Source organism: Anticarsia gemmatalis, chromosome 13, assembly GCF_050436995.1.
Source record: "Anticarsia gemmatalis isolate Benzon Research Colony breed Stoneville strain chromosome 13, ilAntGemm2 primary, whole genome shotgun sequence".
Taxonomy (NCBI): Eukaryota; Metazoa; Arthropoda; class Insecta; order Lepidoptera; family Erebidae; genus Anticarsia; species Anticarsia gemmatalis.
In genome coordinates this window covers 5,235,533-5,261,243 of record NC_134757.1, presented here as the reverse complement: position 1 = coordinate 5,261,243, position 25,711 = coordinate 5,235,533, and the positions used below count along the sequence as shown (strand labels likewise).

Sequence of the window (25,711 nt, the reverse complement as noted above, 5' to 3'; positions counted from 1 at the left end):
ACACGGTTCATTAGGTCTGTTTCAGTGAGCTCGTAAGGTACCCAAATATCGAGCTTTTTTGTGTAGAGAAAATATTTTATTATAAGTTCATACATACTCTAATGCGAAAAGACTTTTTCCCTGAACTAATATGTTGGACTCTCTCAAAAATCTAAAACGTTCAACATTTATATTTTTTAAAAATTAGAACTTCTCCCAGCTTTATTCACATCAGTAGTTTAAAACTATAAGCAGTGGTGGTAATTTTGAACATACATGTCAACATAAATGGTAAATAAGTACTCAGTTTATGTATAAGGTAGGCTGTTTACCGTAAATCACAAATGAAGAATTGTATACGATTAGTGAAATTATATCAGATGGTTGCAGTATACGAAGAATTATTTATTACTAATACCATCTATCTATAATAAAATATTATAAAGCTGAAGAGTTTGTTTGTTTGTTTGTTTGAACGCGCTAATCTCAGGAACTACTGATCCGATTTGAAAAATTCTTTCAGTGTTAGATAGCCTATTTATTGAGTAAGGCTATAGGCTTATCATCACGCTACGACCAATAGGGGCGGAGTAGCAACGAAAAATGTTACAAAAACAGGGAAAATTATGACGCATTCTCTCTGACGCAAGCGAAGTTGCGCGAGGCAGCTAGTAACTGATAAAACTTTTAAGAGAGTGATTGCTTCCAACCATTTATGTTAAACATGTAGAAATAATGTAGTTAGCTTAGTCATAAATTATTTCGTTGTATTGAGTTATAAACCACTTCATATAAGTCTAGAATTTATATATAGAGGCAACGTGGAATTGGAGCCTTTTATAATAAAAAATCAATATTCTAAACACCTATTAAATATAAAAATAGTATTTTACCATCTAAAGATAACTAAACCCCGCTACAACATTAATGTATCCATATGAATAGATACCAAACACAAATTCAACGTTTTTACGACTTTAAAGCTTCAATCGCATATCAAGCAGTTCATTTACAATGCATCTCGGTTACAGCGAACAGTGCAAGGCCTCCAACGCACGAGCACGTATCTAGTACAGCCATCCGCAAAAACCTGCCTTCCATTCTATACATAATCTGTATAAGGCTTAATTAAAATGTTAACCAATAAAAATTCTCGACCATTGAACGAGAACCGAGCCACCCACCGAGGTGTTGAGGATAATTGATTGATCATACTTAATGTGGTAATTAAAGAATAGGCTTGTATATCATGTGCAAATACTTTGAAGGTCTTCAATGTATGGTTAGTATTGGTTAGGTGTATTACACACTTATGACTACTTAAGTACTCATTGTTCGTATTCAAGAGGCGATTTTACTTATTTTGGCAATGAATCTGACAAGCATTATAACCTTACAATGGATTAAACAAAATAAATATCCCAAAAAACATTCCTTTAAGTAAGGTTTATATTTTGATGTTTTATTTTCAGAGATTTACTACGAGAAGCAGCGATACGATGGCTGGTTCAACAACAGAGCGTACCCCGACTGGGGATCAGTTGGTAAGTTTTGCTATTTTTTTGTTATTTAATTTATAGTGACTATGTACATAAAATGTTGGTGTTTAAAATCTAATAAGCTAAGCTTTTGTTTAAGAAATGCACAAGTTCCCTTGAAACTCAAGATTTGCTTTTTAAAGCGTAAAGAGTTTTCAAAGTAAAATAGCGTAGTAGTGCCATTGCGATATTTGTATGCAGCCTACTATATTTCATACTAAGCCGTGTACACTGATTCGTACATGTATCATAAATTAACAATATCAATTGATCTGCCTGTTCAACGGTAAACATCACTTCATTAGTCGAGACTCATTTAAACTTATCAAACAATGCCATGTCAAAATACACGCGTGTTATAAACTAGAATACCGTGAAATACATGATGTAATGCAATATCACATTATACACGGTCAAATTCAAACCTCATTGTCAGCTGTCATTGTTTAAACTGACGTTAATCAAGACCAATTTGGTTTAGCCGTTTGATTTATCGAGCTAACCTTGTTCTAATCTCTATCAGTGGTTTATTAAGACAAAGTAGCTGATGGCCAATCTCGTAAATTCGCAGTAATAAACTGTTTAACCTTATTATACGCCTATACAACATGTTGTTTATGATTGCTTTAGTATACGCAACTTACAAAACCTGAGTTATTATTTATGGGTAAAATCTGTAACTGGGATACCTGCTTGTTTTCACCACGCAATTTGAATTCTGCCGCAAATTATAGTTACTATTTAAAATTAATTTTGAAAAATATACAAGTAATATGAGATTTTTGTATTACAAGCAAAAATTTAAAAGGCAATATCGTGAATTACGAATATTTCAACATATGTATTACTAACCATACGTATTAGTTATATATGACAATTTAACATTTAAATATCGTTATTAAATTATTACTTATTATCACCTCGATAACAATGCACTTAAGATAATGTAAAAAAATGTCCATGCAGAGTTTAAAATCACATTGAGCGCTCTACTTTTGATAAATTTAAAGTTACGACTGTAACCTTTCAAATGAATAGGAACATAAAATTATAAAGGTATTATACTCAGATAAGAAAAGACAATAAACATCTTTTCCACACAAGATCGATAATAATAGCTTAGCACTTATAAATTTGTTTGTGTCCTTTGAATTCTATGAATTAAATCCCGTATAACCGAAAAATATCCGCGCCGAGTTGCCGAATATCCGCGTAACAAACTTCGAATTTCCGATTATGAAAATGTTTAATTTGTGAGTCACTGTGCTCCAAATACCTCCGTTTAACAAAATATCATTAACTGGTTAAATACACAATACCAAATATGATCATGTTGATCAAGTTACATAAATTATTTCATACCCGACATAATTTGCGTACGATACTCTGGGTAGAAAAGATTATGTAATGATATAGTTACTGTCTTAGTAAGGCATCGTTAAAACGTCTGTACACAGGAAGTTTGTAAGAGTGCATTCGCATGTAAATGCATTCATTATAATAGAAAGCCGATACTTTGTAACATTTCTTACAAGTATCCTATAAAGTTGGCATTATCTAAATAGTAGTACACAAGTAGAAGTACATTTCACAAGCGTATAATAGACTTATTTTCAAATTACAAATATTTTTAATTTCACATAATAAGTTCCACAAAAGTTTTAGCGAAATTTAAAGAAACATTTGCATCAAAATGACTTAATCGTGAAGCATGAAGAGTCAATCTGATAAAAATAAACAGTCCATGAACTACATTCGTTAATGTAACGGTATATTTACGGAAACTTGCCTTAAATAAAAATGAAAATAACCTTAAAAAAACGCACTCGTTGTTCCGCTTTGTACGTCGATATTTATAACTTCGTGTAAAAAATTTAAACTTTCGTATTTAATACCAATGCTAGTAAAATAGAACAAAAGAGGTGCATGCACTCTTTGTCTATTCCGATGATTAATTTTTGTTCATAACATAAACCTCAAAATCGATAAGTTAGTAAGCATCACAAATAATTTCTAGTCTAACCCACAACATGAACATTATCTCCTGTAAAACGTTATCAAATCATTGAAGTTCAGTTTAAAGATCTTATGAGAGAAAACTACATTAAAAATATAAACCCCGACATGAACAATCCTTCACGGTTGACAAGCAATAAATGTAAACAAACAATTATACATACTAGCAGGGAATAAACTCAATTACTTATAAAACGGATGCCATCAAGAAAACTATGCGAAATTTTAATATTCACGTATCTTTGGCACGATCTGTTTAATTAAATTTCCCTTATAGAGGCAACTGTGGCATACGTTTACTGAAATCCTGCGAGTAATGTAAATAATGTATCGGCTATAAAAAAGACATGAATAATCGGCAGATTTGTAATTGATTCGTAGAGACTTACGGTTGGGTGCCATTAATGTTATTTATGATAATTACAAGAGTAGTTTATGGTTATGTGACTGACACAGTATTGTGATTTAATTTGATTACTTGCTAAATGTTAAAGGAAAGTATTGATACTTTACGAATTATTTAATTCATAGTCATTTAATACAACTTTCGAGTTATACATAAATACTATTTAACTGTATACAAAACAAGGAAATTCGTATTGAGTAGTGTCATCTGGTCTCTGCCTAGCCTTACGGGAAGAAGGCTTGATTTTATGTTTGTATGAATGTATCTTCTTCTTCTTAGCGTGTCGATGGCAAACAAATTATAATATTAATTTAAAATAGTGTATGACACTTTCTGTCTTGCTATACACTGCCAGCCCAGCCTATGAATGTATGTAATACAAGTAGATTTTACAACTGAATTACTACAAAGAATAATTAAATTACTTTATCTATTGAGAATAGATTACATTACAATTACTCTAACATGAACAAAAGCTTAGCCTCAAATAATATAATGCCAGTTCTTAATTATTATGAAACTACATCCTTTGAAGTTACTAAAGCAGTAAATAAAACCACATCCATCAATCAAGTATTATCTATTGAATAATACAAACTAAAAGCAGCCAGTGTCTTTCATGTTCATACATAATCAATTCAATATGAGAATCAATACGTCTCAGAATGGCCGGCAGATATTATCTCTTCAATATATTTAGCATTCAATAGAGTTTTCGCAATATATTTATTCATTACCCACGTTTATTCTAATACACTTGTAACACACTCAATTAAATAACTATTATGTAAATGTTTTGAGTAAACATATGGTATGAAAATAATTAAAATAAATATAATTAAATACGTTGTCAACCGGTCAGGTCAGTCAGGTGTCTACGAAGTTAAAAGCTCGTTTGTAAAAGATATCAACGCGCGCCTTATCTGTGTGCTGAGATTATAACGTGACACATAAACATTCAATTTTACTGTCAAACTACTACTCATATGTTTATAAAATGTGTCTCAATCGTAAAATTTAAATATGTAATGTGTTATGATTAAAATCATATGGTTATCCTGAGTAAACACGTGTAATTTAAGTCAAAAATATATAAAATACACTTTGAGAGCAAGGAAAATGTAAAGAAAAATTCTAAAGGAATCGTTCTAAGACAATATTCTACTTCAAACTCCAACCTCAATGTAAATATACCTAGCAACATATTTATTTGAGAAAAACGCCGCTGTTTGTCAAATTCATTTAGAATCTTACAAGCGAGCGCTCAACATGAATGTGTTACCTCGATGACCTCTTGCGTAATGTGGTCAGCTCGTGAATCAACTAATACAAGATAACAGAACGCGATAAAGGCCTTATGAATTTGTCATCTATAGTTTCACAATCGATGACTATCGACAGGACGCACTGACATACACACATTTTATATATCTACATCAGACATCTGATACGACATATTGCCTTTCATTTCAATTAAAATTAATTATGTACCGTAAGATAATAAATTGAATTAGATCAATAATCTATTAGTATCTGTCTGGCCATTCGTCTAGCAGCTTGGAAAAAACATTGATGTAGTAGCAAAAGTAATTGTTCGTAAATGTTTGTTTTAGAAAGTCTTAACTCACAAAAAGTTATTGCAATATTCATTTTAAAATAACACGTTACGGATATGAATAAAATATTATAATAAACACACATATCTTGTATATTTTTTCTTAAATATTTTCTTGGAGTAACGATATTGTCAGCAGTAACAAATTCCGTTGTTACAATTCACACGGTTTCTTTCTCGTCGTACTTTATAACAAGTACGTTCCCACCTTCAATTTCATCTCAATTGTGAGTTCCTTGTATTTATTTACCTCTCACAATAATCTTTACCCAGGAAATTATTCTTCGAATGCTGGAACAGATTTTCCTTATATTTTACGTCGTCGAATCTTAAGCAATAACTTTATGAAACATTGATTAATATTACAAACAAATTTCAATATTTCAAACACTTAATCTCACTTACAAAACTATTATAAATAAAAGCTATTACGATTGTAATCAAAATATAAACCGTAATAAAAAACGTCTAAAGCCATTATTATCATATCGTGAGCAATTTGTATTATCGAGTATCGATAATCGAGAGATAATGTGTACGATGAGTGTTGTGTACAAAGACGGGGTAATTTGTGTGTGCGGCGAAATCTCCTCGTCCCTAATTCATGGCTCATGCAAACAAACGAGTCTCGAGTTGCGCCATGCACCAGCACGAGTGCATTCAACGAACGATTACCATGGCTTTTGTAGCCACATCATTTGTTATAAAATATACACAAGTTAATACTGCCATTAGTTCTTTTTGATGACTATTTCCGAATGGAAAAGGTTACTGATGCTGAGTTGTATGCTTGATACAGAAATATGTATGTTGGATATTTTAATACAAAATTTGTAGATAATATAATTTATTACCGGTAGTAACATGTAACACAAATTAAAAACCAGTTTTATGAAGTCTCTTTTAAAGGAATTTCGTCAAAAAACTTAGTTACTATTTTACGAACTAACTATAATTTTGAATATAAAGGAAGGTAAATTTTAAACGAAACGTTCTTTATATTTGGTATATTAGCCTAATTTAATAGTCAATAAATGACCACGAATTAACATGTGCATGTATTATCTTACTCTCATTAATTTCACGCATCGTTCAAACCTTATTTTCTACATCGTTAAACTTTAACATAACTTTATCAAATCACGTTGACAATCTATTTGATGATAACTTGAAATAGAATTTGGGTGACGTAACGAGAAAGTAAAATCTTAATTGGCTCGTCAACCACGTAACTAATCAATGTACGATTATTCAAAATCTTTATCAAAGTTACATTAACAGTCTTACCCCCGGTTTCTGAGGTACATTTAGCGGTAGTTTATCTATTCAATAGCGTTTAAACTCATATAAAAAAAACGCTATTGAATAGATAAACTACCGTTAAAAGTACTCAGAAACCGGGGTTAACCGTTATTCTTACTTCATCAAGTAAAATTGCATTTAAATAATAAAATCATAACTGTTATGTGTCCAAAGATTGATTTTCTTCAAATATTTGAGGTTACTGACACAAAACTGTTTGTAACAATAACGACTGACCAGCTTTTTGATGTATTTAAATTGATTTTGTATGTTCTTAATATATCGCTTTATTTAATCCTTGAGTTGTGTTCACTTTTTCAATTACATCATGGCATCTTCAAAATTTATTGGCTATTAAAATCGATATGTATATCAGTAAATAATAAAAGCATTGAACACAGAAGCCGCTATACAGACAGGTACAGATCGTGACTGACCGTATAATTTATGTTAAAATCTGCGAGAGGCTCGCAAAATTATTATATTAATTGGTACCTACTCCTCAACGTCTGTCAAGAAACGATTGATGCTCACGTCGGTACAAACAGTAAACGAAAAACACACGTTTATAAATTTACTAGTAGACCGGGATTACTTCATCCGGGTATAATACAATTTTATCCCGTGGTAATTTTGATCCCATCAATCCCGTGCAAGTCTTGTCGGTAACATACATATTAAAAAAAATATATCGAATGTAGTTTAGTTGTCCAAAAGTTAAGAGCGTAAATACATTTCAGTGATTCATTTTTGTCTATAAAGGTTGCTGTTCTACGTGACTATTAAAATCTAAAACTTTAAATAAAATCGAAAAGTTCAGAAATATTTTCAGTATATTGAAACATATATAGAGTTTATCGATTGATTCCCATCTAAATACGTGAATAAACCAATCTAGTATGTAAAGAATTATGTGTTTACTACTTAGTAATGAGATGGAAACATGAAAATGGTATGGATGGCATGCAGATGACTTTGAAAGTAAATGCGGCAGATGCAGATAAAAGTTATACGGACAAAGTATTTACGCTGCAATTACTACAACTTATATGGATAAATCAAGTGCGCAATAGTACGCATGTTATTACCATATTTGTATATTTAGAGTTCTCTACTGTCACTTTTCATTGTGTGCTCCAATTACAGCGAACAGGTTTGCAAGCGTGTTTATCTCATTGCTTTTAATCTTGACTGATGTCACTTTCATATAATTTACTGACAGATCCGTTTAGCTTTAAGAGAAGGTCGCTGTTATTTGAACGGCAGTCATTTGTGCTGTTGTATGTTCATAGCATAGTCCATAATGAAAGAATTGTTTAGTTCATTAGCAACCCAAAAATAATGTATGTGAGGTATATTACATTATTTCAAATGTACTTTGGGATAACGCATTCTTTTCTGCAAATATTCGATTCGATAGAGCTTAGCAAATAAATAAAAATATTTATGGATATTAAGTTCGCATTCCTAATTCTGGTTTGCAACATAAAAAAATTAAAAAATATTATGTATATCCATTTATTTCGTTGTCGATATAAATCATCTGTCGAACTTCAAGATCAAATCTACAAAAACGTACCGTTTAGTTGCAATGTTTTGCCAATAATATTGAGAAACAGATGTGATAAAATCAAGAAATTACAACTAATAACTAAACAAAGGCCAGGTAAAGGCATCAGTGAATGTTGAACAGGAGTTACGGAGAGGATATTACTCAATACGGAGCATTCTCCGAGGGCTTTGCGAGAGTGAACGGCACCATTCACTTTGTAGCCACTGTGCATCCAATTATACCGTTTATCTGAAACTACAGGTTCCAGATAAATATGTTTTACTTTCTACCATACAGAGTTACCGTCCATTTATGTTAATCTATACCAAATATTATAAAGCTGAAGAGTTTGTTTGTTTGGTTGAACACGCTAATCTCAGGAACTACTGGTCTGATTTGAAATTATTTTACTGTTAGATAGCCCATTTATCGAGGAAGGCTATAGGCTATATATCATCACGCTACGACTAATAGGAGCAGAGTAACAGTAAAAAATGTTACAAAAACGGGAAAATTTTGACCCATTCTCTCTTATTATATTATTTTGATTTCTATCGGTCTACAGATATATTTGTTCAACAATTTATTAATACTACACACGCGATGAAATAAAACTTCCAGTCTACATTCTAGGTAGTCACGCAAATATAATTTTGTTTTTTAAACGTGCAGTGCGAATGATTATTTTTTATAAAACTCATTAAGTCTTGCTTGCTGCACATGGACTTTTCTTCGAAACTATAATTAGTATCATTATTAGCACCGGTACATCAACACATATCAAAATCGGTAACCCATGACTTAACAAAAAATATAAGTTAAACGACTGTAAAACGTTTATATCATCTTACTCGTAGTGTAACCAACTTTCATCTGTACCCACATTACGAGCAGACTAATAGAAACGTTATTTATGACCGTGCTTCACAAATGAAACTAATATTTACTTTCATTTAATACATCAGTTACAAGTTAAAACATAATTAATGGCTTCGCGTTCGCTCATTTAATTAAGCTTGTTGTTTAAACTCGGGTTGTTATCGTCTTTGTTCACAAGCATTTTATATTACACGCTTATTTTATTACGGTTAATATAAACAAATAAAAAAGATAACATTTATATTAGTATTTAAGAAAATTAGTATTATAAATTAGTGTTTAATAACTAAATTACCATCTCATTGACAGTATAATTGCACTCATAAAATAATAAGGGTCTTTGAAGCAGGATACATACAAAATACAGTTTTACGAGAATATTGTATCCGTGGATTTGACACGTGTAATATTTGTTAATTAATACATTTATTGAGGGCATGCAAAGTCCCCAACCCGCACTTGGCCAGCGTGGTGGACTCAAGGCCTAACCCCTCCCGCTCGTTTGGGAGGAAACCCGTGGAGTGGGTCAGTAATGGCTAAAAAAACCTGCATAATAAGTTATTAAGAAACTGAATTAACGGTATAATTTATTTGCAGATAGTCGACTTACTCGCAAGACACCAGCTGCGTACGCGGATGGAGTGTACATGATGGCGGGCGCTGACCGGCCGGGAGCCAGGACCTTGTCCAAACTGTTCATGAGAGGACAAGATGGACTGCCGTCTCTCACTAACAGAACAGCTTTACTGGCATTCTTTGGTAAGAGTTCTTTTCATTTACCAAATGCTAACCTGCACATACTATTTCAGTCTACCGAAAAGCCAAACTTCAACTACACTAAAAACTTGACAGATTTATTCCAATACAAATTTCTATCTATTTATGCAGAAATATCCAGTTTGCTAATGACGGCTACATATCCTGCCAGCCAAAATCTACCTGGTTTCATGACAATATACTTTACTCAAGCTATACTATACTCAAGATTTTTTATTATTGTAGGTCAAATCGTAACGGGCGAGATCGTAATGGCCTCAGAATCAGGCTGTCCCATCGAACACCATCGTATTCCTGTGGACAAATGTGACCACATGTACGACCCCGAATGTAAAGGCGCCAAATACATGCCTTTCTTAAGAGCGGCCTACGATCGCAACACGGGACAGAGTCCTAACAGTCCTAGAGAACAGGTGAGCCTTTTAAGGAATATCTAATTGAGTAATTTGTGTCGTTATGCCCATTAAAGTTATCGATGCAAAAAGTATACGCATTAAATTCATTAGTTTAAATTGATGTAATTTATTACCCTGTGCGCTGCCGTACATTAGAGGAGAACACATAGATCAGACTAGGTGATTTTAAGACGTTCTAGGACTAAAATGATACGTTCAATAATGTACAGAAATAAAAAGGTATTGAAGTAGCAGACGTCGTCCAGCAGGTGTTTCGCAAGGAATCTGATAGAGACATTTATGTCACACGATAGCCATCTAAATAATCGCAGATAAATATCGCAATTAACTCCATTATCAACTAAGTAAGCTCTGCATTACTCGTATTGAATATTAAGTCAAAGTAAAAATCTAAAGTACAGAGCACATGAAACTACAAACAAACTATACTATTGGTTGAATAGGTCTGTGATGTATATTTTTGAGAATAAAGAATGGTCTGTCATATAATAATATGATTATGACTAAAAGCATATCAAAAAGGAATATTGTATGAGAGATTCAATACCTATATACTTAAATAATAATAGGAATGGTATTATTTTGTCATTCAAATGTAGAAGCTCGTAGTTTTTTACACATTCCACCCCACGCGAACATACGGAAAATAACAGTAGTATGTTCTATACGGATAGTAAATAAATGACGACGTGAAAACCTGTCTGAAACCGAAACTATGATGTCATTGGTATTCTATCGTTACCTAGCATTGGTGACTCGTCATACGGACGACGAATTACGCCGCCCACACACTATAGCGGAACCTTTGATTTCCGAAATGAGACAATTACATACCGAATACTACAGTTTAAATGCAGTATTAATAAGGCCTTGATACTATAAAAAGCTTTTAAGTATAATAACGTAAGAGGTAATTCGGATGTCGGTATGTAATTATATGCATCCGATCGGTAATGATTTTAGTTCTGCTTCCAGGATATGTCGTTTAAGTAGTTCATGTTATAAATGTTATTGCCAATAATTATGTGCTTGTGTCTTTAATGATTGTACCTTTCTTCAATGATACCATGAGGAAGTGAGGATCAAAATGCATACTCGTACGCAATTAACAAATTGAAGTTAAAGAAAATTGGTATTACAATTTATTAAAGGCTGGTCGCATAAACAAACTTCCAATCTCGCAGTCTAAGCATTGTTTACACATCAAACACGCGGTTTGCATAACAAGTTCATATGACGAAATCATACATTTTTACGTGTAATGTAAACTCGGCCTAACCTCCAACGGGCCGTGCTCATCGAAGGCCAAATTCCAGGCAATAAAACTTAATGGTAGTATAACCCAGATACACCCATCATATGAATGCAACTGCAACTTACAAATATGTCCCTACGAACGAACCTTACCTTAAAACTACAAGCCACTTTAGGAATGTTAATCGTCGTTTAATTGCTCGCAGGTTTGGTTATGTGTAGGTAATACTAGACGTCTTATTCGACAGAGATAGCGAGTTAGCTTACTAGTATTTGCTTAGAAATTGCCTTACTCAACTATGCACCTACATATTATCTTACGAACTCGTGTCGTTGGACACGCAGGTATGCATTTAGTACTTTTTGCTAGGAGTGTCAAATACTGATTGCATAAATCCAATGTAAATTTCGTATACTCTAAACTGGAAAGATTAAGTGTAAGTAGGTCACATAATTTATTACAACCGTAGAAGCTTAGTGTACATGTACATGTCAATAATATGCTATACATCGATTTATCAACACATGATTAACTGTTAGTGAGTAAATGTTCACAAAAAACGGCACATAAATATGTATGTTGGACACGATTCAATCAGTAGTAAAAATACAGACATGCTCGGCTCGGCCTCGGTTGCAATAACATATGACATTTTGTTTGCAGATAAACCAAATAACGTCGTGGATCGACGGCAGCTTCGTGTACAGCACTAGCGAGGCGTGGGTGAATGCAATGAGGTCATTTCAGGTGCCACCCAGCAGCCACGCCTGCCTCTTTACGTACTTTCCTATACATATATAACCCACATTCACGCTTATTAAAAACATACATGTCATTTTAGCAAGGTAAATTAGAACACACGCTCGCTTATAATGATTTTTCAAACTAACAAAGCTTAGTATCACTGTTCTTCACTGTTTTATAGTAATGACGTAAAACAAAATCTATAAGTGATAATGCGATAATTTGATGAACCCTCCACATTTAAAAAGAAAAATACTTGCCATAAAAACACTTTGTGATTAGTAATTCATTCTTTTAGTGTGTTCGATGAACACTACTTATGGCTCTTTGCCAATACATTATATTTCAATACTGACCGCAAATGTCCACTAATTTGACTTAGGTCTTATAAATGTTCATTTTATGTCTATACATTCTAACATTACCACATCGAATTTACGATATTGCCTAATGTAACTGAAGTAAGTATTTATTTGTGCGCGATCACTCATGTTTCTTCATTTAACGGCCAGTTACTTGACTGTATGGCAAAGGTCGTGTAATATTTCATGTACATCACATCTTAATGTTTTTTGCTTATTTTAATTAACATGATAATTAGCTCATTACCATGCACATTTGTTTATCCATTAACCATATATGTTTAAAGCTTTTTCTCGTAAAAACAGTATCAATTAGAATAACGACCCTTCACGCTGTTTACTAACCTTATGGATAAGAAGTATTTAACTTCATGTTATCAAGAGCATATTATTTCAATAGTAATTTAAAGAAAACTTATAAGCATAATATTAATTATGTCAGTCAATTTCCGAGTAAATACCATTCTACAATAGCAAATGGTTTACTTCTAATAACATTAACTAAAAATGCATTTTCAAAAATAGTTTCTATCGATGCTTATCCTATTCTTACATATAAAAATTGTGTGTACAGAACGGTAGCCTGGCTCATGAAGGTGGGATGCCGCTGCGGAACACAAAGCGAGTGCCGCTCTTCAACAACCCAGTACCACATTACATGAGGATGCTTAGCCCTGAAAGATTATTCTGTGAGATGATTATATTTTTCTTCTTTCTAGGAAAATATTTAAAAAAAAATACTGCTTCTATGGTGCAGTGGTTAAAGTCGCAACGCTATTACCATTGCGTCGAGAGCGAGTAGGTTGGATTCACACACGTAACAATTATTTGTGCCATCCACAAATAGTGGTTTTGGGTCACAAATTGTTGTACTTTGTGTCTGTTGTTTGTGTGTTTGTAAAAATCCCTACAACAAAAGAGCAAATCGTAGTGCGAGAGTTGTCTTTAAAACAAACAAGAAAGATATTCTTATGTGAGTATAAGCTATTCGGTATATAATATCAATATTTTTTGTAGTACTTGGAGATCCTCGTAGCAACCAAAACCCAGCAATGGTGACATTCGGTATACTACTTCTGCGGTGGCACAACGTAGTGGCTGCAAGGGTACATAGACAACATCCAGACTGGAGCGACGAGCAGTTGTTCCAGCGCGCTAGAAGAATTGTCATTGCTAGCTTACAGGTAAATTAATGTTGCTGCAGAAGGAACTTGATACCGTTAGTCATTTTAAATACTAAAAGTGTAGAAGAAGCTATGCAATAATAAAAGGCCAGTTAGTTTCTTTACCAAAAAACAAAACCTATATCAGAAGCCTGTTTAATTAAAGCAGCAAACCAAAAAGTATAGAAAAATTCTGGCCATAACCAGAAGCGTACTGACGGGCGGTCAAACCAGAACCTAGAAATTAATTAATAGCAACTAATCTCGAATATTATAAGTAGTAGCACTTACATTCAAAAGAACAATTTTCTGATTTCCAGAACATAATCCTATACGAATACGTGCCAGCATTCCTTGGAACTCCTCTCCCTCCATACAAAGGGTACCGCGCGGACGTGGCGCCGGGAGTGACGCACGCGTTCGCAGTGGCCGCCTTCCGCTTCGGACACACGCTCGTGCCGCCCGCCATACTGCTGCGAGACAGGAACTGCAGATACAGCAGGGCTCCTGGCGGACATGATGCCATTAGGCTCTGTCAGACTTGGTGGGATGGCAATGTGAGTGATATTCATAAACTTATAAGATTATTCTAGGATATAAATGAAAAACGTAGTCTTTGTTAAAAGACAGATAGGCTCTGAAAATAATGTTATAAGGATAGAAGAAAATTTAATGAGAACCGATCCTAAATATGTTTTGAATTAAAAAATATAATAATGATTCTAGTAGCAGGTTAAAACTGTTTTCTAATAACATATGTGCGTTGCAGTATTTAGTTTTTTTGTTAAAAACTAAAAACTTTTATACACTATCCTCAATTACTGATCGGAAAAATCTTCTCAATTTCCAGGATGTAATGTCTCAAGTCCCTATAGAAGAAGTTCTAATGGGAATGGCGTCGCAAGTATCGGAACGTGAAGATGCACTGCTTTGTTCTGATGTTCGTGATAATTTGTTCGGACCGATGGAGTTCTCCCGAAGAGATCTTGGAGCCCTCAACATTATGCGAGGACGTGACAACGGACTTCCTGATTATAACACTGCTAGGTATGTACCAATAAGCAACTTTAATTGATACTTATTGCAGGCAAAGACACCTTGATCACAGTAGAATCATGATGATTGTACTTACGCCTATGCGTTTTTGTAACAAACATGACTTATGACTATATTCCTCGACGGCATAAACGAATGTGAAATTATAATTTCTATGCTTTCAGAGAATATTACGGATTACCAAGAGTGAAAACTTTCAATGAAATAAATCCAGAACTTTTCGAAAGCAACCCGGATCTGCTACAAAAACTTAGTCAAGTCTACAAGGGAAGACTGGATAACATCGATGTATATATTGGTAAGTAAACATAGAAAAATAAAACGGCAAAGCACATCACCAATACCATTTCTTTTTTGGTATATATCTACTATTACCTGTATCCAGCTACTCAGTCATAAATTTTCACCCTAAATTGCTTGACATTTCGGCACTGGTAACACTGATTATTGTCATAAGTTACTAAATTATTTTGCTAACTGCAAATATTTACATTTCAGGTGGTATGTTAGAATCTACCGGCCATCCAGGAGAACTATTCAGAGCAATCATCGTAGACCAGTTCACGAGGATCAGAGATGCCGACAGATTTTGGTTTGAAAATGAACAGAACGGGTAAGCACCAATTAATCTTTGGTTAAATTGATTTTACCTTTACCTCAATTAACTGTTTATTTTTGATTAATCAACCTTCTTGGTAAAATAAATTATACTCACCAAGGACCTAAATCTGTTTACCTCATATTTAAATTGCTGTGTAGGGAATATACCTTAATATTCACACTTACATTTCGCCTACAAAAGAAAATTAGCATTTGATATTAAAAAAACAAATATTCTTGATAGTCTATTCACCAAGTTAATTAGAAATTATTGACATCCTACTGTTAACTTAATCATCCAATGTGGATCATTCCAGCATCTTCACAAAAGACGAGATCGAGGAGTTGCGTCGGATCACAATGTGGGACATAATAGTGAACAGTACTGCGATAGGTCCTAACGACATACAGCGTGATGTGTTCCACTGGAACAGCGGTGATCCTTGCCCGCAACCATACCAGTTAAACGCTTCTAAACTACCACCCTGCAAGTATTTGAGGGGCTACGATTATTTTGAGGTGAGGGCCATATCCCATTTGGTTATTTTTTACTTTATTTTCTTTATGCCTTCCGTTGGTATAATTATCGACTAGGTTTTATAAAAAAAATAATGAAAAGTAAGATACTATCGCATCAGAAGGTACAACCATGGTAGGTACATATTATAACCGAAAATATAAATCTAATTTTTTAAATATAAATGAAATTAGTTCAATAATTATGAAATTTCTTATTTCAGGGTAACGAGTTCGCTTACATCTACACCTGCTTGATATTAGCATTCGTTCCTATACTCTGCGCTGGCGCGGGGTATGGTGTAGTAAAGTTGCAGAACAGCAGACGAAGAAAACTCAAGATTCAACAGGAACATCTGAAAAATGCTCAATACAAAGGTACACACATATCTCGGTTATTTTACCTATAAATCCGTTCCGGACTTATTTAGTAAAATTATGAGCTACAGCTGAAATTGTTTTGAAATGAGCTACAGCTGATATTTCTTGTAGGTTCAGTGGATAAAATGGTATGTCGTGAATGGGTGCATGCATCGCACAAACGCTTGGTGAAGCTTCGTCTTGGTCCCGAACCAGCACTTCACGTCACAGATCGTAAGGGAGACAAACTACGAACATTGCCATTGGACCACACTGATCAACTTACTGTTTTGGAGAGTCAGGTATATTGCCACAAATTATATATATATTTTTTTTAAATGAATATTAACGAATGAAACGTAAATTTCTTTTCCCTTTAAATGAATCACATTAGACTAGATACAGATGCTGTTTAGAGGATGGATAATTTTCCGAGATCAAAATCCTTTGAATAAAGATTTCTACGAATAAAAAAACACCCTAAAAATAATATAATTTATTTGATTTTAGGAAAGCAGACAAAACAAGCGACCTCTAGTATTGATTCGGGCACCCCGTGAACACGATTTGGTTCTTGAAATGGACTCAGTTGCATCCCGGCGTAAATTCTTAGTGAAACTGGACACATTCTTGGCGCAACATAAAAAGGCTCTCAACCTTACTCAAGGTCATAGAGAACAGATTTTGGCAACGGCAGAAACAAGAGAACGGCGACAACGCAAACTTGAACATTTCTTCAGAGAAGCTTATGCTATCACATTCGGATTAGCTCCCGGAGAGAAACGTAGGAGAAACGAAGATGCTGATCCAGAAGTAAGAACCATTACAACGTAATAATTTCTCAAAAACCAATTAAAGGAATTCTATAGATAAATCATTTTATAATTCATCTATTTCAGTCCATCGTAATGAGAACTTCATTGTCCAAGAGTGAATTTGCAAGCGCTCTCGGCATGAAGGCAGATGCAGTGTTCGTGAAGAAAATGTTCAATATAGTCGACAAGGACGGCGATGGAAGAATATCATTTCAGGTACAATCCAAAAGCTCTAATAAGCCTTTTCTTACTTTACAATGTTACAATGATTTTCGGATTAAGATTACTTAAATATACTAGTAGATCCGAGCCGCGCCAACAGTTCTACCGCTGTTTTTTTATTCTGTTGGAAATGGAGCGTAGTAATTACGCTTCCCCAAAATAAATGTTACCGTTTTAGCCATGTTACAGTATAAATGGAAAATACGTACTAACTTTCGCATTAATTAAGTTATAGAATACGGCTTACACATTGTCATTGACAGCTTCTTTTATAATTTTATCGCTAAAATAGAATATTTTATTAATTACAGGAGTTTTTGGACACCGTAGTGTTATTCTCCCGCGGCGCCACTGAAGACAAACTGCGTATAATATTCGACATGTGCGACGATGATCGTAACGGCGTCATCGACAAGGGCGAGCTCAGTGAGATGCTGCGCTCACTCGTAGAGATCGCTAGAACTACGTCCTTGAGAGATGAACATGTTACTGAACTTATTGATGGAATGTTCTCGGTAAGCCTGAAATATTACATACGTTTAGAATATTTTATAGGTCACCGTCAGGTTACGATTTCTTAATTAGCACTACATAGTAAAGTCTACGTATTTCCTATTCAGTAATTATTTTCTAAAGTTTTAGTACCAAAAATGACTTCTGTAAAAATATTGATTCTGAACAAAACCTAAAAATAAATACTTTTTTCATTGAAGAGTTTATTTGTTGCGACGAGAAACTCTAATGGGTGTTTATTTTCTAGGATGCTGGTCTCCAACACAAGGACCACCTCACCTACTCAGACTTCAAAGTAATGATGAAGGAGTACAAAGGAGAATTTGTAGCAATTGGCTTAGATTGTAAAGGAGCTAAGCAGAACTTCCTTGACACGTCCACCAACGTTGCAAGGATGACCAGCTTCCATATTGAGCCTTCGATGGAACAGTCCAGGTATATCAAAATCTTTCACTGTAACTATATCAGCCAGAAACCTTTTTTTTATTAGTAACCGTTTATGTGCAGAGTACGAGCACTGATAGCCGAGTGGTATAAGTTGACACCTCCCACGCCAGTGGTCGCAGGTTCGAATCCGAGGCAACACACCAATGACTTTTCGAAGTTATGTGTGTATTAGAAATAATTATCACATGCTCCAACGGTGAAGGAAAACATCGTGAGGAAACCTTGCATGCCTAAAATTTGTTTAATACATTTATTGAGGACATGCTAAGTCCCCAACCCGCACTTGGTCAGCGTGGTGGACTTAAGGCCTAACCCCTCCCTCATTACGGGAGGAGACCCTTGCCCAGCAGTGGGACAGAAATGGGTTAATTTTTTTTGACCGTTTATGTTAATGATAACAACTATCTAAAATTATTGTCTAAAAGGTCGATTTTCTCCTACTATTACTCATTATTTGTCTTATCCAGAGAACTTAAACTAGACGTAGTATGTTTTCAAGGCATTTAATATAAGTATACTGCACCTAGGGGTGTGTGCTTTAAGACTCAGCAAGCAATAGACGTTAATTAAATCGATTTTAAAATTGTAAAATAAATATTCGGCCAGCAACACAAATATAAGCTTTGATATGATTGTTTCAGACACTGGCTGCTACTAAAATGGGACTACCTAACAACCTTCCTAGAAGAGAACAGGCAGAACATCTTCTACCTCTTCGTGTTCTATGTAGTGACTATCGGTCTGTTCGTGGAACGGTTCGCGCACTACTCCTTCATGTCGGAACATTTGGACTTGAGGCACATCATGGGCGTCGGTATTGCTATCACGAGAGGATCAGCTGCTTCTTTGTCTTTCTGCTACAGTTTACTGCTGTTGACGATGTCGAGGAATTTACTAACTAAATTAAAGGTAAGAGATCTAATAAAATTTTAATGACCTAGCTTGCCTATTATGGAAATAAAGAATTAGTAGAGTAATTAAAAAAAAAACCTTTCTAAAACTTAGCTTGACCAAAGTATACGTGGCTATACGTAACAGACAATGATCTCTTTCTTTGCGATGGATATAATGGTGGTTCCGTAAAACAAATTACACAAACTTTACTTCAACAACTCACAATAAAACTTTTTTGCAGGAATTCAGCATTCAGCAGTACATTCCTCTAGACTCCAGCATTCAATTCCACAAGATCGTAGCATGTACAGCTCTGTTCTTCTCTCTGCTACACACGGCGGGACACATGGTTAACTTCTACCACGTGTCCACTCAACCTGTTGAAAACTTACGCTGTCTTACCAAAGAAGTCCACTTTACATCCGACTTTAGGCCCGGTATTACTTATTGGGTGTTCCAGACTGTAACAGGTAAAAAAATATTAAATTTTTAGCCAGAAATTAAATTAATTTTCATATTTATTTAGTTACAAATTCTACCACAACGCCGATACGTTGTTTTACTTTTATGTCGGCTAAAAAAAGCAACATATGAAGATCTTTTTTCACGCCTTAAATTTCCACTACTAACTGGATGATAAAATAGTAGCTAATTGTAGTAGCTTTTAGATAAACTTTTAGTAGCACTTTTTGTTGCCAATACACAGAAAGCAGTACGCGGGGTATATATTTTTCTTTTATTATAATTGGGTATTTTCTATTGACCAGGAGTGTCTGGCGTGATGCTGTTCGTGATAATGTGCGTGATCTTCGTGTTCGCGCACCCCACAGTGCGCAAGCGCGCGTACCCGTGGTTCTGGCGCGCGCACTCGCTGCACGTGGCGCTCTACGCGCTGTGCCTCGTGCACGGACTCGCCAGGCTTACTGGCGCGCCACGATTCTGGATCTTCTTCCTTGTACCTGCCATCATTTATACGCTTGACAAGGTACGTTAAAATTCCAACTTCACACAAAGTTGACCACGAAACTTTATCTGCAAAAAATATATGTTTAGTAGATTTTTTTCAGTTTCTTCATTACCATCCAAATGCAAGTGATGAATAAAAATAAATCGTAGAAAAAAAGAAATTGAATTGCATTCTTACATCACTTGAGTCTCATCTTATGAATTTTCAGCTTGTTAAATTGACATAGTAATTAAAGGTCAATTTGTTTTTTCTTTTCTTAGGTTGTGTCTCTCCGAACAAAATACCTGGCGCTGGACGTTTTGGAAACCGAGATGCTACCATCAGACGTGATCAAAATTAAGTTTTACAGACCACCTAACCTTAAATATCTATCAGGTAAGAATGAAAACTTCACCATGCTACATGAAATCCCATATTTTAATAAAATATTTAAATAATACAGAATCCACTATAATATAACTAAATTTCTAGGACAATGGGTACGTCTTTCATGCACGGCGTTCAAAAAGGAGGAATTCCACTCATTCACTTTAACATCAGCACCTCACGAGAATTTCCTCTCGTGTCATATCAAAGCGCAAGGTCCCTGGACGTGGAAACTGAGGAACTACTTCGACCCATGCAACTATAATACTGAAGATCATCCCAAAATAAGGTAACAATCCAAGTTTATTAGATGAATTTAGTATCTAACAAAGAAAGTTACTTTTATCTCGGTAGTAGATAGGCCTCTTGAAGACGGAAAATATTTTAACCTAAATAGAAAATAGACTAGGCCAGTTGGTAGTCGAAATTAACGTAGTTTCCATAGATATAAAAGTATGACATTTTTTTAGTTTCAAATATTACTGGTGAAGAAATTATAGTTATAAACTCTAAAGAAAAATTGCGTCCCCAGGATCCAGGGTCCGTTCGGCGGCGGCAACCAGGACTGGTACAAGTTCGAGGTGGCGGTGATGGTCGGCGGCGGCATCGGCGTAACGCCATACGCCTCCATACTCAACGACCTCGTGTTCGGCACCTCCACTAACAGATACTCCGGAGTCGCTTGCAAGAAGGTAACACATTGCCTTCTCTTTTTCACCAGACAATAGCTAGAATCGTGACGGTACAAATAAAAGCACTGATATTTATTAGTTTTGATGATTGATTGCTCTATTTGATTCCAAATAAGTAGTCAGCCAAGTTCTCATTTTGGTGCGTTTTACAGCTTTCTGCATGATGAATAAATTATCTCGGCAAATCTAAAGAAAACCATAAATTAACCAACTATTTCTAATCACAGCGCGATTTTACTGGTCTCAAAATAACTGCATAGTTTTTTTCTTATTTTCCTTTCGACATTAGATAAAGCACGTGATCTTTTAAGCAGCTGCTACTAAAAAAATAGAAAACAAACATAGATCGGTAACCCCAAGCCGTAACCGCATTAGCACTAAATTACATAATTAAAAATAAAATAAACGAAATTTGTCTACGAGATAAAGAAATAGATTTTTTCTATGAAGTAACATTTTTTTGTCCACGTTCTGGCACGTGACTTACAACAGTGACCGTGACTGACGGTGAATAGTTCATTGTCCACTGCTTTTTACATACAGTGATGACAGATTAGTTTGTAACGGCACGCTTTAAGTACCTACATAGTACCTTTAGTAAGATTTGGAAAGGAAAATCGTGAACAGTACGGATTATCCTGCGTAATGCAAAAAGCTTGTTAATTTTAAGATCTTTGTTAAGGAAACACATAACTTTTTAAGAAATCCTATCACTACGAATACATAAAAACAAATAATTTCAAACGAATACTTAACTATAGGTACAGAAACAAAGCCTTATTCAGAAATTACAATTCTTAAATAAATATAATAGTTGTGCCATACATTTGTGAACCAGAAACCTTCATAAAACGTGAATTGACTTGTCAATAATTTATAGCTACTCGTATTCTCCGTTGAATGGACTCGTCAAAAATTTATAAATATTCTACATCTTGATACTGTAGATACTTATCACAGAATATTTCTCTAAACAGGTGTACTTCTTGTGGATATGTCCATCCCACAAGCACTTCGAGTGGTTCATCGACGTACTACGCGACGTGGAGCGCAAGGACGTCACCTCAGTGCTCGAGATACACATCTTTATCACGCAGTTCTTCCACAAGTTCGATCTCAGGACCACCATGCTGGTAAAATACAACAAACTATATATTTTCCACTATTTACTCAAGTTACGACTAAAGTAATTAATTACACTTACAACTTTTGTTCGTGGCTCTATGCTCATGGATCCATTTTTGATGCAGATTTTTCGATATATTTTTTCTAACTCTTGATCTTTCCGAAACTCAGTTCGTTTACAAATGCAAACTCGTATTATGCTTTTAACACTTCTCGATATATTATTTTTTGCGTAGAATGGCATGTAGTACGATAAATAATTGCATTGGTTTTGTAAAAATATAATGTAAACACTTTCTGTGGTTTTGTTATTTCAATTTAAATAAGCATTACGAGTATCTTGTAATATTGTAACAACAGTAGCGTATTTTTCCATTCCGTTTTTCGTGAAATTACAAACCAAATGTCGAACCATTTCATTTCAATAGATTTGATTGCATTATGACATCAAATTTGATTGAAACTAGCATCCACCCGCGTGGAACCTACAGCCGTGTCTCCGGTTTTACACAACCTATCTTGATGAAATCTGTAGCAGTATTTAAAAGAACATATTATTTTAAATTGCGGGCGAGTCTACTCTAAATATTGTAGGATTTTAAGGCCAAATAATTGTTTTTACTGAGTTGTGAAATACTTTCGACATACACATATAAACATAAGAGTAGGCGGAGACCACAAAACAAAGACATTAATTGACTTTTTGACGAGATGCACATTTTATAAATCTTTTAAATTGTAACGATCGAATGTTTTTACATAGTCCCATTGTTGATTTTGTACAGTATATCTGCGAGAACCACTTCCAGCGTTTGTCTCGCACGTCGATGTTCACTGGACTGAAGGCAGTGAACCACTTCGGAAGACCAGACATGTCCTCCTTCTTAAAGTTCGTGCAGAAGAAACATAGCTATGTAAGTGATTGAAATAATATTTTTTTTAGCAGACAGAACGGTTTACCCTAAACTATAAGGACAACAGGGAAACTGGTTTCTGAATACTTTAGATTTGTATTGATCAGGCAATACATTACGTGTTTAAAGCATTTTCCCATTTACCAGATTATGAAAAATAATTGCTGCGGCTGTTGACATTATTCATGTAAATACTTTTTAACAGTCGATTACCAATCCAATGCAATGTTACTTAATGTATTTTTAAAGTATAATTAAAGTATATTTTTGTTGTTTCCCAGGTATCTAAGATAGGTGTATTCTCATGCGGGCCCCGGCCTCTCACAAAATCGGTGATGTCAGCCTGCGAACAAGTGAACAGAACGCGACGACTTCCATACTTCATACATCACTTTGAAAACTTCGGATAAAACATTATTTATTAAGTTATGTTTGTATCTCAGTGGTTTCATGAGACTGGTAGAGAATTATGTAGGGTGATATAGCCAATGCAATGTGAACCTAGCTTTGTTACCATTACTTAGTTTTAATGAACATCTATTTATTACTAGGTTAGTTCGATTATGAATTCACTTACAATAAGATAATCTTCAGCAGTCATCAACTCATCACGATCATCGATTTCTGATGCATACCTGCTGATATAAAGAAGTTATGCAAGCAGGTTAAAAATAGATTCATGTTAATTCTAGATTACTTCACAAAAAATCCTTTTATGTAACTAATTTTGATGAACAATAAATGGTTTAAATCCGTCCATTTCGCTAATTGGCTGTTCCACCCTACATAGTGTTTAAACACTCGCTTATGAAACGTTAGATCTAGATCTTCAACACATTTATTGATGTGAAACGAATTTAATAATTATAACCAATCAAGATGTTTGTGAAAGTTGATATTCATTCAGTTATTTAGATTGTATCCTAACTTATTTATTTTTTAGTTTATGCTTTTATAATTTTATTGTAATTTATAACTATGATGGCAGTACAAAAACATTGCGCATTTGAATGTACAAACCCACTAAATATAGTTACTTATTGATTATAATACTCATTGCGATCTAAATTGTTTATTTATGCGATGCGATGTTCTAAAATGAATTATTGTAAATAATGTATAAATCTATTTGTATTGGACTAGTGTAAGATTGTAGAGAGTTACCGATGTTGAATTGATAGTAATGTAAATAAATATTTAAAAGCTGTTTTGCGTGTTTAATTTCACAAACCACCTAAATTCATAACAGACTAAGAAAACAAGAAATAATATATAAGTCAATAGCTATCGAACAAAGTCTTGATTGACAGCGTGAAATTAACAATTATAAACTTTTGATGTAGGTACTGAAACTCGTGAAAAATTTGCTGCAAAATGTTAAACATAAAATTAATTTACTACAATGTTACATATTACAAGTAAAATACCTACACATGTTCAAATTAATAAAATTAGTGCTATATATGCAATTTTTAGTCTCCGCTACAGAACGCACTGAAACATCACACCTGAACTTATCTTCGTGCAATCTATGTTAGTAAATACTCTACTTATATAAATAATGTTTAAAGACTTACTCTAAAATATCCTTTGCCACTACTTATTACTAAATACTAACTTCCAATCACTGTCAAAGCAGTGCTTGTAACCAATTTTAACGTAAATATAGTCTGTCAATATTTGCCAAATTGCATTCAATTGCCTACGATCACGAACATTCGAAGTTGTACTCTACGTACAGATATAAACATTATCAAGCACCTGATACGTCGTATCAGATATTAATTTCAACAATATTTAATAACAGTGTGTGATTGTTCTCAGACCTTAGTCGTAGTTTATTTATGAGTGTAATTCGAGGCTCCTCGGTCTTAATTCAAAGTAAAAGGTACAGACAATAGCCTTGCACACTCGTGACACACGAACGTCGCGTGTGCTGCGCTCGATCGTGCACTCGTTTTGATAGGATTTCAGACGAAATTTCAATATTTATTCGCGTAATAAAATACAATTGCGAAGCCGTAGTAATCGAAGAACAATTTATTTATGATTGTTTTGGTTTTTAGCCGTCGATTTATGTAAAGTACATGTTTTGAATACGATTGTGGAACCACACGTATTGTCCATTAGTAGTCTACTCTCGGAATAAAATAGCACATACATTTCGGTTCAAAAGTTATTTTATTCTTCCAATATAAGTATAAAACATGCATTACTGAA

The 25,711-nt window shown here is 34.3% G+C and overlaps 1 protein-coding gene across 3 annotated transcripts in view; it reads left to right on the top strand.

The window, feature by feature from the left end:
• Positions 1-24,699, top strand: part of Duox (dual oxidase) — a 48,059-nt gene extending 23,360 nt beyond the window's left edge. The window contains exons 3-28 of one of the 3 annotated variants that reach the window (XM_076122007.1): positions 1,452-1,523; positions 9,885-10,046; positions 10,290-10,477; positions 12,399-12,482; positions 13,416-13,530; positions 13,859-14,025; positions 14,325-14,561; positions 14,855-15,051; positions 15,225-15,358; positions 15,559-15,673; positions 15,978-16,179; positions 16,401-16,554; positions 16,669-16,838; positions 17,047-17,349; positions 17,436-17,567; positions 17,885-18,088; positions 18,334-18,521; positions 19,175-19,442; positions 19,669-19,897; positions 20,195-20,412; positions 20,655-20,769; positions 20,866-21,049; positions 21,293-21,452; positions 22,430-22,585; positions 23,363-23,491; positions 23,773-24,699. In XM_076122007.1, coding sequence (XP_075978122.1) covers positions 1,452-1,523; positions 9,885-10,046; positions 10,290-10,477; positions 12,399-12,482; positions 13,416-13,530; positions 13,859-14,025; positions 14,325-14,561; positions 14,855-15,051; positions 15,225-15,358; positions 15,559-15,673; positions 15,978-16,179; positions 16,401-16,554; positions 16,669-16,838; positions 17,047-17,349; positions 17,436-17,567; positions 17,885-18,088; positions 18,334-18,521; positions 19,175-19,442; positions 19,669-19,897; positions 20,195-20,412; positions 20,655-20,769; positions 20,866-21,049; positions 21,293-21,452; positions 22,430-22,585; positions 23,363-23,491; positions 23,773-23,901 — 4,412 coding nt within the window. In that variant the 3' untranslated portion in view covers positions 23,902-24,699. Of the gene's footprint in view, positions 1-1,451; positions 1,524-9,884; positions 10,047-10,289; positions 10,478-12,398; positions 12,515-13,415; positions 13,531-13,858; positions 14,026-14,324; positions 14,562-14,854; positions 15,052-15,224; positions 15,359-15,558; positions 15,674-15,977; positions 16,180-16,400; positions 16,555-16,668; positions 16,839-17,046; positions 17,350-17,435; positions 17,568-17,884; positions 18,089-18,333; positions 18,522-19,174; positions 19,443-19,668; positions 19,898-20,194; positions 20,413-20,654; positions 20,770-20,865; positions 21,050-21,292; positions 21,453-22,429; positions 22,586-23,362; positions 23,492-23,772 lie in introns of those variants that run through there. The other 2 variants (XM_076122008.1, XM_076122009.1) reach the window with 2 other exon arrangements.
• The last annotated feature ends 1,012 nt before the right edge of the window (positions 24,700-25,711 follow it).